Raw genomic sequence first — 18774 nt, forward strand, 5'->3', positions numbered from 1 at the left:
GGGAAATCGGCAGTCTGGTAAGTCCCCTACCCTCTGGGTCCCTCAGTTTCCGACATAACGTCCAAGCAGCCCTTTGTGTCCGTCAGTCTCCCGAGCGCTCGGTACACAGCCTCCGCACAGACATTTCCATCAACCTGGAGGCATTTCCCGGGGGACAGATCTCACCGTGATACCGGTGCCGACTACTGATTTGCCAGCCAGGAAAAATCGTGTTAACTCGAGCGTGAACTCTGAGCCACCTGGGGCCTCGACGAGTGACGACGTTCAATCAAGCTATTCGGAACCCGAGCTGACATGCGATGAGAAAGTTTGCCCGATCTATGTTGATTGTTGATGCATCAATCAGGCGTTTCAAGTGAAATATCGCGCTAACCACTTACCTACTGTTATTCCATGCACCTATACAGTGGCGCAGCCAGGATTTCGTTTCGGGGGGGTCATCGCCTCCAAAGCGGGCCCCCTAGTGTGCGGGCCCCCCACCCATTTTTCAGAATCTTTCCATATTACATACGCATTCTGCTGAGCGGGCCCCCTTTACCTGTACGATAACCCTGAGCGAGTTTGAATCGGAAAATTTTGATAGAACAATAGCTCGGTAATCACCCAGTGTTCAATATCTACACGAATTGACCATGACAGAAATATGTTACTATGACGTATGAATTCGTATCTTTCGAGGGCGAAATGTGCCCCTTCCGCAATATGCATAGCATACACCTGAAGGTCAGGTCAGGTCATTCATTACCTATGCAAACGGAACTGTTGCCTGCTTCTGTCGGACAAGATTTAATTAAGCAGTCCCATGTGCCTGTCCTAACTCCTAAGTCATCTATTGGCTGCTGTAGTATATTGTGATTTATTCTTCTTCATTACGTAAATTCGCTCACAAGAAGTTTTAACCCTCGCCGGCACAGGGGAGGGGATGATGCAACCCCCTAAGGGTTTTCGCAAATAACTCGCGTAAAAAGCAGCCGATCACGACCAAACTTTCAGTACCCTCGCGTTGATCAGTTCTACCCTACCCTAGAAATTTCATGACCCTGACCCAAATGACCTTTGATCTGTGACCTACTTTCCGAGACCATGTTTGGCCAGAATCGCGATTCGGCGTATGCCGGCTCGCATTAGCCGCGCGTTTGCAGTCTTTCGTGGTTTCAAGCATTCAAACAACATGTGAGTTGATGCTGCTCCCATGCATTAGGGTGGATGTCAAGGTCACCTGAAGGTCAGGTCAGGTCATTCATTACCTATGATGACCTCGGTACTTTTTTCGAATTATACATGTTTCCAGGCTAGTTTTTGGAGCTGAATCCGAATTTAACAACCATTTGAACATTTACGAAGTAGTTTTGGTGCCTTCGTAACATGTTACGAAGCTGCCAGAGGCGGCTGACACGTAGGTACTACGAATACCCGGCAGGACTCCTATTGGTTGACCTGACCTGACCTGACCCGACCTGGCCTAAATGCATACTCTTGCCTTGGGCCGGGTTTGTTGTGGCGTGGTGATGTGGTGACGTAGATTCTGTCTGCTATCGTGGTCCCGGCATGGTGTTACTTAGCGCGGGGTACGGGCCCGACCGTTGCGCCAAGTGCGCTGAAATTTGCGCAACTTATAGATCAAGGATGGGCAACGTGCCTTTGAGGGTCTCAGCTCGATCGGATCGATTGCGAGCACATGGCGCGTGCTCAAAAAGTGCAAATTCGCGTCATGGACTTTACATGTATAAATCGGCTTGCAAAATCGGGCGAAAATGGCTAAATATGCCAGACACTGGTCCGGTACCCATGCAGTATCTCGGTAACCGTGGGCCCAATCGGCACGGGGAACACAGTATCGTGTAGAGAATCGAAAGGGCTATCGAATGGTGTGCGGTGCAGGGATGGCACGCGCCACGTGCACCCGTGAGGGCACTTATGCTGGAAAATTTACGTTTCGGACATATTTGGGACTTAATGCTATTTTCGGGTGACTGTTTGACGGAGCGGGTTCAAACAACGCCTGTTGGCAAAAGAAAGGTACCGCCTCTCATGGAAAAATTGTGAAAAGCTAATTGATCAAAAACAAGGTGCAGAACAAATCGCTGGAGAGAATGGTATTTGTTAATGACTTACTTAATTACATGGGTTTTACTGCATAACCTGGTACGTTTGACAGTTGAAAATGGCATAGTTGGAAAGAACATTTAATTTTGTCCAAATTCCAATCATCGCTTTTGCATGACGAGCAACAGTATTCTTAAAAATATAAATGTTGCAAACCTCTACAAAGTAATTCATCGATCGCTATCATTTTTTCAATAACCTACGTCAACCTTTGTTATAAACTACACATGACATGTTCTATAGTAGAACGCATGCTTATCAGACACGAGCACCTCGATGCAATGGATATGTTTTCCCAAACCAAAATGCTTAGCCGTCAAAAAGCAACCAACCGAAATGGATACATAAGGCCCACGGACACAAGACCAGCCAAACGCCCACCGATCGAAAATACCCCTTATTCGCTTTGGGGAGCAAGCGAGTCACCCTAGCGGGCCCCATTCAACCAGGGGCCCGGGCCTTATCCACACGGGGGCCCGAGCCACGTCCACCTGGGGCTCCGGGCCCCGTCCACCAGGGGGCCCGGGCCCCGTCCACTAGGGGGCCCGGGCCCCATTCATCCGGGGGCCGGGCCCCATTCACCCGGGGTCCGGCGTCCACCTGGGGCCCGGGGCCCGTTCTCCCGGGGGCCCGGGGCCCGTTCTCCCGGGGGCCCGGGCCATATCCACCCGGGGGCCCGGACCCATCCACGGGGTCCCGGGACCCATCCACCCAGGGGGCTCGGGCCCATTCTCCCAGGGGCCCGGGCCCGTTCTCCGGGAGGCCCGGGTCCGTTCTCCAATCTCCCGGGGGCCCGGGCCCCATCCAACCGGGGGTCCGGGCCCCGTCCACCCGGGGCCCGGGGCCCGTTCTCCCGGGGGCCCGGACCCATCCACGGGGGGCACGGGCCCTATCCACCAAGGAGGCCCGGGCCCGTTCTCCCGGGGGCCCGGGCCCCGTCCACCTGGGGCCCAGGCCGACCCCTCACCCGTGGTGTCCCAGTAGGCATTTCTCGAAGCGGGGTCGTCCGATTAGATTAGGGTCTCTCTCCTCCCTCCCTCTCTCTCTCTCTCTCTCTCTCTCTCTCTCTCTCTCTCTCTCTCTCTCTCTCTCTCTCTCTCTCTCTCTCTCTCTCCTTCTCTCGAGCGGGCCCCTGACAGAAATTTCGGGGGGGTCAGCTGACCCTCTGACCCCCCCCTGGCTGCGCCACTGCACCTATAGCGGAACCAGTCAATCCCAAATCCAGCATAGATAACGAGTATTTATTGTGGGTACTGGTAGGTGTAAACTTTTTGTTCGATAGTGTTTCCCTGCTGCACAGCATGCAGGCGCCAGGCGGCTATAAGAAAAATAAGGTCATACGCATGCTCATACACTTCTATGCTGTGATTTGTTATCATTCCGATCATAGGTAGGTATACTTAGCCAATTATGCTGAAACTCTGTAAAAAAAAAAACACCATATTTTTGTTGTTCGCTGCCACTTGCCAGAAGCGGCGGAACACCTTCAATTAACCCTCGCCGGACCTATTGGTTTTCTACATACGCGCCGGCCGAGGGGGGGGGGCGGGTACGACCCCCCTCGCCGTTTCGCCCCTGGTGGAGCTAGCGCGTCGCGGAAAAAAACGAGCGTGTGCGCCGTTACGAGACGCAGAGATTGGTACCCAATTTTAAGGTCCTAGGTCAACCGGTGACCTCTGAGGTCAGGTCAAGTGCCCCAAGGTACGGTTCAGTTTTTGGTGAATAACTTCGCAAAAAACGGCCACAGAGCCGCGATGTTGGCAGCATCGTGTTCGTCTCGCTCAGGCGCGTCGAATGATATACTTTTTGTTCGGGTCAGGTCAACTTAGGGTGTTGACCTCAGGTCAAGGTCAGGTCAGCACCCCCAGGTCACGAAGTTGGTCGAAAGAGGTCATGTCGCATATCATTCGATTCGGCAGGTCTTTCTGAGTCCATTGGTGGCTTTTCCGACTCGCTAGCTCAATTTGATCGGGAGTTATTGACGAAAAACTAATATGACCTTGATGACGTCATAAATGACGTCACGCAAGGTCAACATTGCAAAAGTGACGCATCTAACCTTGCAAGGTGTGCATCAAATCACGATTCTGTGTGCTTGAGATAGTTGGAGATCGTTCCCGGCGCCAGAAAAGCAGTTTTCATTTTTCCCCATTGACTTATAATGGTGAGGTCACGAAAATGACCTGACCTCATATGACCTTTAGGAAAAATCCGAGATATACAAGTTGTGAGACTCATAATTTCCCTGTGACATCTCCTCTGGCAGTGAGGGCGTTGCGAAGTTGCGACATCTGAAGACCGTGCAGAGGTTCACTTATGACATCATAGGTCAGTGACCTGACCTGACCCAAAAATGCGGTTGGTGTCAATATATCCGGCTTGAATCAAAGGTCAGGTATGCCAAGTTTCAGCTCTCTATCGCCAGCGTGTTCGGAGCTATTGCGAAAACCCCTATGGGGGGGCGGCACTCGCCCCCCCCCCCCTCGGCCGGCGAGGGTTAAGGGAGGGGAGGGGGGCACCGCCGACTTTTGGTCCCATTCTTTCCATGCAACGCCCATGGGGCTTATGTTAAAATGGCAAAATCAGGGGGAGGCACGGTGCCCCGGTGACCCCCCGTTCCGCCGCCTATGTTCGCTGCTCTTTCGCCAACAGGCTTCAGCGCATTTCGTACGTTTGGTCTGGTTATTACCGGTCGCCAATTGCTAGGCATATTTGTTAACGTTAGCATCGCTTTTGATCTTAACTTCCTACCTCAAGAACAATTTCTAAGGAAGCTTTAGGTACAAAAAGCAAAGCTGTTTTTCAAACAAATTATGCGCTGTTGGAAGTTTGCTTATCATCGAAATATAGCCAAGTGGTATGATAAAATGCGCCAAAAAATGTGATTGACTTCTTCCCGTTCAGCCTAGACTTTGTTTCCATGTAGCTGAAGCCTTCAGCAATCAGCTGGGTCGTCCCCATTCGAAAAACGGCCGTTTCAAATCCTCACGTGAGGAAATAATTGAACTCTGATGGCGTTGCACATTCAGCGTGCTCGTGACCGCGGTCATTGTTGCCACTGTGGTCGATGGAGCGGCGCGAAACGGCCGCAATTATTGCAGCTCATTAACGCCCTACGTGTGCGAAGTGTGCCGGCCGTAATCTATTGTCGGCGCTTTGCCAGCGGGGTGAGCCGTGCCCGGTGGACGCCCACCGCTGGGACCGCACAGGCGGTCTACGGAAGTGGGGTCACACAGGCGGACAGTCGTTTGGTAGAGAGGAAGGAGTTAAACTGGCCCTGGTTAAGCCCTTGTCGGGGCGACACAGGCCGGTGTGCAGAGTACGGTCGGACATTGGTTTGACAGAGGGCTTAGATAGCCCTCGTTTGGCCACTGCACAGGGCGGCGTGCGGTCTGCGGACACACAGTCGACAGAGCAAGTTTCACTCTGACCACGCGACCACGGCAGGCCGATGATATCTCAGTGGTGAGCAGAGCTTCAATGGTCAGTGATCAATGGTATACGGTATTGGTCCTACTAAACGATCAAACAATGACGTGTTACAAGGATTTGTACACGAGCTTCATGATGTAACTCATTCGACACTGCTGAAAACAAAATGTGTTTTTTTTTTGTATTTTACAACTACAGGGTTGGGCAGATAAATTGGGACAAATTTTAACTTCCTCTAAAACGACTATTTTTTGAGTGATAAAGATAATTTTTGAGCATAAATATAGGCTAATGAATACGTTTCCATGTTATGCAGGTTGCGTTGCAATTTTGAGTCGGCTGGTCACAGAACGTGGGCTTAAGCAAGCCACTATCAACTTAGTCCGCGCGCACATGCGTGCCAATACTCTAATTATGCTCCATCAAATGGCTGAAAGTAGTGTGTATCGAACAGACGTAAACGTTGGAGGAAGAGATGATATTGACTCATCCTTACATACCAATTGCATTGACACCGGTCGCTCCCCCGGTTCTCCAGGAGGGCTAAAAGGCAAAATTCAGTTAAATCAGAGGATCCTCGCGAAAACAGTGGCGCGAGCTTACAACGAAGGTAGCCGCGCCATGAGAAAGCGATATACCAGCACCTCAAACATGTACTCTTATGCATTGATGCATATCAACCTGTCAACATAGATGTTGAAGCAGCTGTGACGTTAAAAAAAAATTGTTTCCTCTTGAAGGGCTTGGAGAAGCGAGCAAGCACGTGCAGGTCTTTTTCGACGACGGTATCCCCATAACCGAACATATGAACAACCGCAAACACCATGTAACATCGCAACCAGCCCAGAAGACGTGATCTTAGTTCCAAAAAGAATGCAGCAGACATCGGTGATGGTATTCCACTCGGTGACTTCCATGACGGTCACGTGGGGCCCCGTTATTTTACGGAACCGGGAGGGGGTTCGCCATTACAGGGTACCTAACCATTATTCCGGGAGTTCGAATCAACAAGATGAAAGAAGGCAACATCCTGCATGGAGTGATGTTCTTCGAGGAGTCAGCTCCCCGGCATACAGTAAATTAAATACAAAATCTCCTGAAACGGAGGATCCCGCAAACTGTACCCAAGGGAAAATGCCCCCTTCCTCATTAAACCTCAGCCCACACAAGTTCTGGTTCCTGGGGCGTTTTTGCGGGTGAGCCTAACGAACGTCCCCATATGACTGTGGTGAGCCTCAGCAGTGCCAGTTGGCTACAATTACGAGCCATTTCAGACGGGAGATCTCGCCGCGCGTGCGGCCATTCCAGGCACCGATAAGGACTGATGCAGGTGGACCACGGTGACCATATTTGGTGAAAATGTGTAAAATTGGTGTGACAATATGTGATCGAAATTTGAAATGCCTATGTTTACAAATTTCTAAGCTACGGCGTTCTAAATGCAAAGATGTATTTTGTCCCAATTTATCTGCCCAACCCTGTATATAGGTAAATATGGATAAGTCTACAAGTGCATGCTTTTGGGATGCTAGTTAAACCGTTTTGCATTCCGACTACTGACTGATGCGATGTCTATCGTGCAACATACATAAAAGTCATGCTTAAATCATCATAAAATAATTTCAAAATCAATCATAATAAAATGGCTGAATTACTCATCAACTCTAACTATGAACCACTGTCATTATTTGCCATGACACTTTAACACATACTGCGAAGGTCAAGCGGTCACAGCCCTAATTGTTGCGACCCATTTAAATAGCAATGCGTTGTTATCAACCCAGACAGCTTACCACGCAAACTTGTACGATCTTCATCGTGCATTCGTTGTGGCATGGAGCATTCATAATTGATCATAAGGTATACCTATTTGACTGAGTAGTGAGCCTTTCCCCTACTATTAGAGAACCAGCCGTGGAGTTCACTTTATTTCCAGTCTTCTAACTTTTCCCGACTGTTCACGGTACCAGCATTCATTCATTGGCTATTTTATCGTGGGGTATTTCGCGATTCCCGTCCTTCTACAGCCACCACCGCTAGCCCGACCAGCAAAAGTCACCGGATCGGGCAGATCTGGCGGTCGTAATGAATCCGGGACCAGCCATGGGAAGCCGGAGGTGGCCGTTCGGTGCCCTCTGCCGGCCGATCGTCCCCGAGGGTGCCACTCCTCCGGCGGGCCCACCAGAGACTACTGTCGAGTTTGAGACGATCGGAGACGGAGACGGGACGGACGGAGACGGGGACAGGACGGGTCTCTCGGAACGGAAGCAGTCTCGGTGTATGTTAGGGCGGAGGATGAGCACTCCTCGACATGAACACACACCTTGCCGGGCCTAGAGAGACAGCTTCTGTTGGAAATATATTGGCAAAGTGTGCAGTGGCTGATGTAGGCAAAAATCGTCACGCCCACGGGCGTACAAGTGCCGACGGAGAAACATTAATTAGTTTATATTTAAGTGCTGCTCTTACCAATTATTGTCCCTCTGAAGTAATAGAACGTTTTTCACATTTTGCGAAAAAAGATTTTACAATATGCAGTCAACAAATGCGGGTATCGGATAATGGCAGTTGATCCTATTTGACTTCCCCGCCCGGGTGAGGGTTAATGCGCATGCACAAACATCAAACTGACATGAATACTATCATTTTCATCGAACACTCTGAATAATACACCCCACACCGTATGTTTTGTCCCACCATATTCCGCGTTACTGTTTGCGTGACAGGTCATTGCCATTGTCCCCACATTCTTCGCATGCCACGCACGTCAGGCTTTTTGGGCCATAAATATACCGCTTCCCCGCCCGTGCCCTCACCGAACGCCCACTGTAATCAGAGGGGTCTCTGGGGAAAATGGGGGGGGGGGGGTGCTGTAGGTCGTTGCTGGCCCAAGGACGCAGTGGTAGAAAGACTGGCCGACCGACTGAAGGATAGATGGACAGACCGACATACGGACAGACGAGGAGACAGACAGACACGCAGACAGACGGACGGACAGAAATGAACAAATGGATGGAGGAACCGAAAGATGGGCCGCTGTAAAACAGATAGACACATATGTAGACATGTATGGGCAGACAATCGCATCCATTGGCCACGTAACGAGCAAACAAAAGCACAAATGAACGAATGAATGAATGAATGAATGAATGAATGAATGAATGAATGAATGAATGCAGAATGTACGACCGGCGCTGGACGAGAGCCCATTCATGTAAGGATTCCTCAAACGTGCCGCACATTTGTCAGACGTTCCAAGGCGGTCACATATCTCAGGACGCTAATTGCGTCTTGTGCCCCTGATGAACGTACCAATCTATTTGGGTGTCTCCTGTGCCGCAAACGTGAAAAATTTAAAATTCGCTGCGGCTGACGATCAATCTTTCTTATGAATAAGCGCTATCGGCGAGACATATCGGCCCACCATCAACTAGAAGACCAGGCAGTCACTTTCGTATGCATTGAATCTTCAAACAATATTGGATCACTTTACCATTTTAACCGTACCTATACTTTCGCTGGTGGCGGCAATTTTCTTGTTGCCATACTTTTAGTTTACCACGAACGCCTACATGCCTTGTTCGCTAAGTGTTTTGTTTTGGTCAGCTTCGACATTTTGAAATGACAGCTTCTGGCGCCTACTCCCTACCTTTTCTGTCAATATTTCTATCGCCCACTCCAATATAGGCTTGTAATTCTTTGAGAGCGCTGATAAAATACGAGTACCTACATGTTGTCTTATATCTTTTATTGCGAAGGTTAGAAGTGTTTTTATCCAAAATGAAAGCCAACGCACATCTACAAGAAAATGCATTTGCATGTATTATAGAAATGAATCCGATAATTTATACAAGTCCGAGACAGAAAATGTAACATTTTCGTCCTATTTTAGAATCTCCGAGTCGCATGGCTAATTTCCCTTCCCAGTATCCACAACTGGGGCTAGCTCTCGGGGAAATTCAGCGGCACTGGCCGAGGTATTTCCGTGCGCCGTGATCGACCTGGGAGTCTAGCCGACTGACTCTGGCCGCATCTCGCAAATCAATGACAGGGAGACGTGACCGGTGGGAGGCGCTGCTCTCACGTCCGTGCCGATATATCCTAGGTGATGGGACCGGATCACGACGCAGGTGATCAACGACACAAATGAAAAGATGAAAAATATAAGAACAGTAGAAACACATGCATCAATGGTAGATTAGCATAGCCGTTCTAATTTTATTCATAAGAACTAGAAAAAACGATGTGTTATGAGCTTCTTCCCCATAAGCTAGTACGTGGGTTTATTTAGATAAAATACCGAAAAAATATGTCCGAAAGCCGATGAGGTTCACGCCTATTCACGAATTTATGTCGATAACTAACGGCTGGTTACCTAAATGTCTGTCCATCCTAATTGTCACTGCCCCGGATATGTTACCCCAATCTTTCCATCAAGATGATCAGACCGCAATCGACCGGCGGGCCCGATGGTGACAGCCCTCCGAAGAGTTTGTTTGTTACTGCCACGTTCCACGGTAAGGCTGCGGTCAGACGACCAAAACGAATGGGCTGAGAGCTCAGTTTGACATTTATTGTTGCCTTCGAGCTAACCAAAGAGCCTGACGTCTGGCGGCATATGTAGCCGCGGACGAAAAGCGACTGGTCGTGACGGTCGGTACGCCATTAGCAGATATGTGGAACTATTGGTGCGCGGATAACGAGAGCTTTCCCATGGAGTGCGGTAGGCATCGGGGCATGACGATGTTGACAAATGACTTGACGACGACGAAAAGCACAACAGTTTTGCAGTCTGGGGTTCAAAATGCTCCAAGGGAAATTAAAAAGTAAGTGTAATAATTCTACTTATTTGCATGCGTATATGTAGAATGTAGATATGTAGGTATCGCAGTTATATTATGATTCATACAATATTTTCCTTACAAGATGATATAAAGGCTCACCTTTCATCCAACATCGTGTCTGCTAAATTCATGCCATGGTTCATGGATGCATGCCATTATCAACAGGAAAACTCATTTGGAGCCGGGCAACGTCGCTTCGCTGATCAATGTACCAAACCCATGCATATCCAAGAAGGTCATGATTTCGTAAGCTTTCGCCATTTTCATGAGATGTATGTTCATGACGAGTGAATATTCTGAGTGGCAGATCTGTGGGTATAGACAAGTTGCGTGGGCGATATGTCATTCTAAGCAAAATTAGCTTTTCAAGTGACGGATCAGGCATCATGGGGCAGGGCTGCGGAGTCAATGGATTTTCGGCGACTCCGACTCCGACTCCGACTCCGGCTTTCAAAAACCAGCTCCGACTCCGACTCCGACTCCGGGCAGAATTGTCGACTCCGACCGACTCCAACTTCCGACTCCGACTCCGCAGACCTAGCAGGGCTGCGGAGTCGACAGATTTTCGGTGACTCCGACTCCGACCCCGGCTCGGGTTTCTAAAATCGACTCCGACTCCGACTCCGACTCCGGTCACAACTGTCGACTCCGACCGACTCCGACTCCGCAGCCCTGTCATGGGGGAGGGGGGGGGGGATTTGGAGCACAATTCTTCTCCCCGCAGCGTCCCAAATTGATAAAAGTTGACGCCTTTCCGTTTTCCTCGCAGAGAACAAGGATGAATTATATTGTGCAAAAACGATGCAACGCATTCAGAAGCAAAATTCGATTTTTTCTATTTCTAAAACTTTTTTTTTGGAGAAGTATGATAGCGCCAAATATACCTATCTTTCCCGATCCGCCAGTGATTTTCCGAATATGTTACCTATACCTAGCTACTGTGCCGTGGACATGCAAATCTTAAGCAGCTGATCAACGTTCCGACTTTCAAAGACCCGACTCAAAGGTCAGTGAATGAATGTGTACATACGACTGCGTCAATCTGAAATTGATGCGACTATTCCGTGACCAAATCAAATGAACAATGCCTCCAGTCAAGTATTATGAATGACGGTGTCCAAAGCTGGTATTGCGTACAAAGTGTGTCTTTATTAGCATTGCGTGCCAGAAATTATTGCTATAGGCACGATAGGCAAATACAGGTAGGTGGGTTTTAGTTTACTTGTAAATTGTAAGTAAGTAAGGTGTAGAACATGATCATATATTTTAAGCATGTGAACTTGGTGTCCAACATTACGATTTATACCCGAGCATAAATAAGGCCTACATGCCACTGGCAGTCCCGCAGGTCAATGGTCTTCGTAAAATCAATAAAATAGCAAGGAAAGACGTTCCTTTATCCAGAGAGATACAATTAACTACATTACAAATTAGCAATGAAACAGAATACCTGCTGTGCAGGTATGCATTAGGTACAGAAAGCTTCAAAATTTGCTTTCGGCGACTCTGTGATCTACCATGACATCAACAGGCTATTCGTCTTCGCCTTGTCACATGTGTCACTGTCATCGGCTACCAACTGCCAGCTAACCTACGTCAGGGCCGATTGTAACACATCGAGTGGGCTTTCATACCCCATTTACCTCGGCTAGTCAGGCCATTAGGGGCATCAAAGGTCAATTTTTTTTCCATTTTGACATTGTCGAACCAATCGACTACTACTTGCTGGAACACTCGCGTGCAATTGACGTCTCGCTCCTTGCATTGCAATGCTTTACATATTTTTTTTCGCTTCCAATTCGTAGCTCCGGACGCGATGTCATGTCAATGTGCTGGACGATTTTATTTACCAAATACCAGACTCCCACCTTACTTTTTTTAGAGCTTCGGGAAAATCTCGTTGAAACGGCGGAGAAGTCGAACACGCCAAAAGGTCGGGTATGTTGAGAGCCAATAGGTCCGGCGAGGCTAATGAGATAAGAGCGGCGAAGAAAATGTCAACTCTAAGTTATTTGCTCAGGCCTTAGGGCGTTCGGTGTTATCAGATTGAACCTGATACGAAGAAGCACAACTTTCCGGGTGAATGCAAATATTAAAAAAAGCTCAAACTTTTGTCTTTTTCTTGTTGAACACCTTGATGCAACAAAGCATAACCTCATGTGACCCTATACCTCATGCGCAGTTAGCAAAATAACACACACTGGTGGGTTCATGGCCCCTACAAAAACTGAGTTACGCTGGGGATCCACTGAAGGACTGGGGGCGTTGGGGTGTTTTCTTTGTTCTTTCCCCGCAGCGTCCGAAACAGACCAAAAGGAGTGGCTCAGAAGTCAGAACATCATTCATTACGTGTGATGGGCAAACCAGCTGGGAGGGGAAAGCGCCAAACGGCACGGCCTTTTCGGTGAGAGAGCTAGTCATGCCCAATGGAAATAACTACCAGAGAGTTTAGAAGGACTCTGATATTCGAAAAGTTCGCGACCATGACTTGGGTCGCTAGTTGCTACTCCACTGGACTTTGAACCAGCTCGCTACAGCGTCCCTTAATTTACCGTAATTAAACTCTGTGTAGCGCGAATGTAAGGCGGCTGGCTCTCAAATAGACTCTGACGGGGGTCAATTAATACCACTTAGGAGCTCAGAGCTGATCGGATGGTAAGTCTGAGCAATAGAGCGTTTAACCTTGAATTTGACCTCGAGGTGGCCCCGTCTCTCGCATAATATTCTAACCGTGTGATCGATGGATGGAGACCACTCCGGGGCGAAGACCGGCCCGCACCCTTAGCGAACAGAGAAACCATGGGCTCAATCGGCTGGTACAGGTCTCGCGGGTTTTAACGGTAGGTTTTGCACCTAGAAAATTTAGTGTATTTCAGGCTATATCTTCGTCGTCTTAAGCTTTTAAGTGTTGAAGATGCGATCGACTCGTTGGCTCACAAGCCGGGCATGATCGTGTAAAATGGCTTCATCGTAGATCGATTAGTTTCTGAGATATAACCGGAAATGTAAAAGTGCAAAACCTACCGCTTAACCTCGCGAGAGCCGTACCTTGTAAATCGTATTATTCTTCAAAAGCATAGTGCCATTTTCTTAACCGAGATTTGTCGAGTTTGACATTTTGGCCACGAGATCATGTTGGCATACGTGACATGACCGATACAAAAAATGCAGGGCGTCACAACAACAAAGTGAGTTAATGATGCAAAAACAAACTGTTCGAGGCGTTGTCATTACTGTTTAAGGGCGAAACCCAAAGCCCGTGACACAGCCCTCATCCATCTTTGGCCTCAGTCGTTTATCCAGATATTCTTGTCCAATAAATTCTGATGACTTATTTGTATGTCTGTCGTTTCACGTTTGCCATCAAACCATTATGCCATATTCGCCGTTCTGAAGCGAATAATGCTGAATAGCTGTTATAATGAAGGACACAAATAGACGAGTCGTTTCCGTCATGCATCCACCTCCACTGGTGATCTCAATCTGTTGTGCTTGGGGGTGGCCACAACATTGGATGAGCAAGGCAGTCAATAGGCTCTCAAGGACATACAGAAATAAAGAATCGTTCTTTTTCAATTCTAGTATATAGAAAAGAGAAAAAAGCTACACAAAATGACAGGAAGAGGCTGATAATAGAAACCTCGGTTGTCTCACTCTCTGTCAACGCCACTCACCAATTCGCAGCGCCATCTCTGTCTGGTGTCGCTCGCGGTCAGTCACCGGTCGCCCCGGGTTCAAGGCCGCGCCCGTCGCCCCCCGGGGTCAGGGTCGCGCCCGCCGGCGGCCGCCTCCGGCACAACACTGCCGGCACTTTGTGGTGACCGTGAAGGCAGCGCCCCGCCCCGCCCCGCCGCGCCTCCACAGGCGCCGGTCGATAGGAGACTGAGCGGGCCAGACGGCAGCGCCACCCACCGGCGGTGGTAGTAACGGAAACTATGAGTTTAGGGAGATGCCACAGGGCCGTCGGCGGCGCAGCGGCGGACAGGGTAACCAGGCCAAGATTACTTTACTACTCAACCAGGCTACATAGTTTCATTCACTAGGAGGCATACATTGGAAAATAGCTGGGGGCATTACCGAACTCTGCTGTAAATATTAAACAAGTATCATGCATGTGATACAATTGCACCGATGTTACGATTGGCACGGTGGCCGGGCTGTCGTTCATTACGTTGAAAGTTCCACCGCATTGAAACTTTGATCATTACAAGGTCAGTTTGTCAGTGTCCTGAGCAAACCAGCAGAGCCGGGGTCGCAATACCGGTTCATGCAACTTTACGAGCAGTGGCACTAATGAGACACCAAAATTGCTGGGATCAGTTTCAGATATTACCAGCACGTGGCAGGAGTGATTACAAAATGTCAGAACCACCGCGCAAACATTTTTGAAAGAAAAAGAATGAACTGAGGCAAGCATAATGATCTACATCCTTTGACCCCACCTCAAGTTATGGCACTAAATTTAAACCCGAAATAATAAGCAGAAAGCTCAATCGCCCCCCTCAGCAGCCAGATGAGGGCAAACGTCAGAACAGAATCGTATGCCGGAGCTCAGGCGCATTCAGCCATGTTCTTTGTTCTGGCCGATATCCTTTCACTGATTTACTGCAGATACGTAAAGGCGTAATTTCTCACCCGAACCGCACCGAGCAGCAGTTACATTAGCTGCTTGCTATTTTCCAAGCCTGAACAGGCTACCAGGCGCGTTTTCTACTCCCTCAGTTCGTTCGTATGTCACCCGCCGGTTCTCCCCCGCTGGCTCCCAGCTCCGCCCAAACCACACGGCACTCAGTCAACGTCTCTATTGTATTTGGGGTCACGGGGGGCGCGGAGTCATCACAGCGACCAGGTCCGGCGCCCCGGGCTGCCGCCGGGCTGTCCGGAGCGGGGTCGCACCCTGTACCGGGTCACACCCTGTACCCACATCACAACCAGCCGCCACTGACGGTACATCAGCGGCGTCACACGGAGAACACGTCACGTCACAGTACGTCACGGCCGGCGCGCCGGTCGGAGGTGGCGGCACAGCGCCCGGAATGAGGTCCGTCCCGGGGGGCGGTGTGCTGCGGCGCGGTGGGCAGCCGTCCCAGCGGACCACGGTCACCTGGTCCAGAGGAGCGCCCAGCCGGAAGAGCGCCCACCATCGGACCACGGTTACACACCGTTCATAGACCGGCCATGTGCACATATGAGCCATATATGGTCACATCGAATGGAACGAAGTGGTGTAGAGGCTAACAAACACAGACAAAATAAAATGCGTCCGTGGGTTAACATAGGTTACAATTATAAAAAGAAAAAACACGCACAAAAATACCCGGAATAAACATATCTGATAAAACGATAAAGCATAAGCAGCTGCCTTCAGAGAAAAGGTATAACATAGCCACCGTAAAACGAACCATGCACTGGCGATAGTTTGTTCGGTAGTAGAGTATGACATAAACTCAATATTGCACACCCACGGTACGGAGATTCCAGAGTTAGCGACTGAAACTACACCGAACAGACGCTCTATTTTCCGTCATGGCCAGTCATGGTTAGTGCCGACGCGGCTCCGGAGGCGCCCCCCTGCGCTAGGGGCCAGTTTCCCGCATTCCCGGGTCCCTCCCAGATGGCTCTCGCCTCCCTCCGCTGCCGTCCACACACATCAGACGCCGAGAGCCGCCCGTGGAACGTGCCGGTGGAATGCCCCGGTCGGTATGGAAATCGATCCTCCCCATGCGGGGAGCGGCGGTCGAGCCGCGCTCGACTGGCGACTGGGAGTCTGAGGGTCAGATTTCTGAGGAAGATCAGACGTCTGACAGCCGCTAAAAGACGCAGCCGTCCGACTCAATGGGATGAGCATCCTGAGCGCCAGGTCAGCATTGAACTGATACCAGTGGGACAGAACAGTCGGTATTCAGCAGTGGAATGTTACAACATCGGTACTAAGCAATGCCAGAGACTTTCAAATCGCCAGTCGAGCATGAAGACGTTACAAAACCAGACACACTCTCAAAATAAGAATACATGGGCAAAACACGCCCTTCTGATACCATTTTGCACTAAACGATGATAAAATTGCCATAAAAGTTGCCATAAATATATCCCGGTCAACCTTCTGACCACCTGGCTAGCCTTCCAATGGAAAGCGGCAGCCAATCCGGGTCCCTCTCCACTCGAGTATGTGCCTGCGTGGGCCCACATAGGCCATTCACGCTGGAATATGGGGAGAGATATATAGGAATACGGAGGACACACGCTATCGAGAGACTACTCGCGGTGTTGCGCGGCGGTCGGAGCCGTGAGCCAGTGCTACTGGCAATGGCATGACGCGCCGCTCGGGCACGTGTACGGTCGAGTGCCAACAGAAAACCTGGCACTTCTGTCTGCCGAATTATACACACGGAACACTATCGGAATAAATACCAACACTGTACAGAGCACAGGGCGTCCACCGCTCCGGCTCACACCAGAGTACGAGGAGTCGGAGCGACCACTGGCCTCACACCAGTCAGCGGGGAGGTACGACACTTCACGTACGAGCTGGAAGCGCCCCGCTACACATACATACACACATACAGTCAGACACTACTGGCCGACATCCCTCGGCAGCACGCAGTTCACTCCATCCTACACCCTTCTCACTCACCCACAAGTTCTACACCCTCTCACACCCATCTCACACGCCCACTATCTCACACACACACGGAGAGAGAGCCGGCGATCACAACCAGACCACAACCGGCCCGTCACTTGTACTGTTTGTCCGCCGCGGGGGGCGGCGCTGCTCGAAGGGAGGTTCGCCTCACTGCCGGCCGCTCGACTGGGGTCCTACGGTCGGCAGAGGGTCCAGTAGGGCAGAGTTACCGTCCCAGCCAGCCGGGGTCCTCTCCGGGTGAGAACGGGTCCAGCAGCGCGCTCTGTAGACGGGACAGGTTGCAGGAGGTCAGATCGCACAGCAGGCTCACCAGGGCGACTTCATATGCGCTGATGCAACATTCAAGACTAACAGAGTGCCCAGCACTGGGTATTAAATCTGCCGTAAAAAGGCAAAACCCATTATATTCGGGTGACCTCTGACCTGAGGGAATGGCCTCTGACCCGACATAATGGTTTTTGCCTTTGCACGACAGAAATACCCAGCACCGAGTACCGGCCACTGACCGTGTCGGGGTCCAGGTGGGCGGCGGCGGCGGCCGTCTGCTGCCGGTGAGCGCGCCGCAGAGTGCTGCCCGGAGTGTTGGGGGCCGACTTGGAGGTCCGCGGCAACGACATCGAGCCGCTGACGGGGGACAGCTGCTGACTCTGAGAGAGAGGGAGGGTGAGGGTCAGTGGGGGAGGGAGTCAGTGGGGACATCGAGCCGCTGACTGGGGGCAGCTGCTGACTCTGAGAGGAGCGGGAGGGGAGTCAGTACTCAGTGGGGGAGGGGAGGGGAGGGGAGTCCGTGGGAGAGGGGAGGGGAGTCAGTGGGAGACCTGGAGCCGCTGACGGGAGACAGCTGCTGACTCTGACAGAGGGGGAGGGGAGAGGGGAGGGGAGTCAGTACTCAGTGGGGGAGGGTTAGTGGGGGACATCGAGCCGCTGACTGGGGACAGCTGCTGACTCTCACAGAGAGGAAAGGGGGGGGGGGAGTCAGTGGGGGGGGGGGGAGGGGAGGGTCAGTGGGGAAGGGAGAGGAGAGTCAGTGGGGACATCGAGTCGCTGACTGGAGACAGCTGATGACTGTGACAGAGGGGAGGGGAAGGGGGGTCCGAGAGGGGCATCGAGCCGCTGACTGACAGAAAAGAGGGGGTCGGTCAAGTCAGTAAGAAGGAGGCACTGACAGGCGACTGCTGTTGTCCTCTGTTGACTTCAAAGCCCAAGCCCATCCCTCACCCAATCCTTTCTTCATACTCTCACCTCCCACAAAGTTAGAACTCCCCTCTTTCCCTAACTCCAGCCCTCCCCGTCTCCCTCACCTTCAGCATCTTCATGAGCGAGTCCAGCTGCCCCATGAGCTGCCGGCGCGAGTCCTGCAGCGTGCTCAGGTGGGTCTCCAGCTCGCCGCGGCGCTGCCGCAGCGCCCGCAGCTCGGAGACCAGCTCCACGTCGGCGGCGGCAGACGGTGCGCCGGCCCGCAGCCGCGCGATCTGGCGCATTATCTCCTGGTTCTTGGCCTCCAGCTGGGCGATGGTCTCTCGCTGAGAGCGAGCGCGGCCGTCGGAACTGCTGGTGTCCGACGGAGTTCGGTTCTGGGCGGAAACCGAAACGGGTTAGCACATATGGTGGGCATCTAGCCGCACATATGGTGGAACTAAATAAGCACACAGAAACGACACATAGCTAGCAGCAGAGAAGTGTTAAGCTACGATACATCGTAGATGTCAGCTGCGGCAGACCTGAATCTTTGGACATAAGAATGAGCGC

The 18774-nt window shown here is 50.9% G+C and overlaps 2 protein-coding genes across 10 annotated transcripts in view; both read right to left on the reverse strand.

Annotated features, from left to right (window-relative positions):
• LOC122380207 (acetylcholinesterase-like) overlaps window positions 1-14266 on the reverse strand; it is a 28781-nt gene extending 14515 nt beyond the window's left edge. The window contains exon 1 of the mRNA XM_043363169.1: window positions 14057-14266. Coding sequence (XP_043219104.1) covers window positions 14057-14072 — 16 coding nt within the window. The 5' untranslated portion in view covers window positions 14073-14266. The remainder of the gene's footprint in view (window positions 1-14056) is intronic.
• A 903-nt stretch (window positions 14267-15169) lies between these two features.
• LOC122380208 (dystrobrevin beta-like) overlaps window positions 15170-18774 on the reverse strand; it is a 77979-nt gene continuing 74374 nt past the window's right edge. For all 9 annotated transcript variants that reach the window (XM_043363176.1, XM_043363178.1, XM_043363179.1 and 6 more), the window contains 3 exons: window positions 18327-18599; window positions 17532-17672; window positions 15170-17287 (listed from right to left, as the gene is read on the reverse strand). In XM_043363176.1, coding sequence (XP_043219111.1) covers window positions 17231-17287; window positions 17532-17672; window positions 18327-18599 — 471 coding nt within the window. In that variant the 3' untranslated portion in view covers window positions 15170-17230. The remainder of the gene's footprint in view (window positions 17288-17531; window positions 17673-18326; window positions 18600-18774) is intronic.

Source organism: Amphibalanus amphitrite, unplaced genomic scaffold, assembly GCF_019059575.1.
Source record: "Amphibalanus amphitrite isolate SeventyFive unplaced genomic scaffold, NRLGWU_Aamphi_draft 000093F_arrow, whole genome shotgun sequence".
Lineage (NCBI taxonomy): Eukaryota > Metazoa > Arthropoda > Thecostraca > Balanomorpha > Balanidae > Amphibalanus > Amphibalanus amphitrite.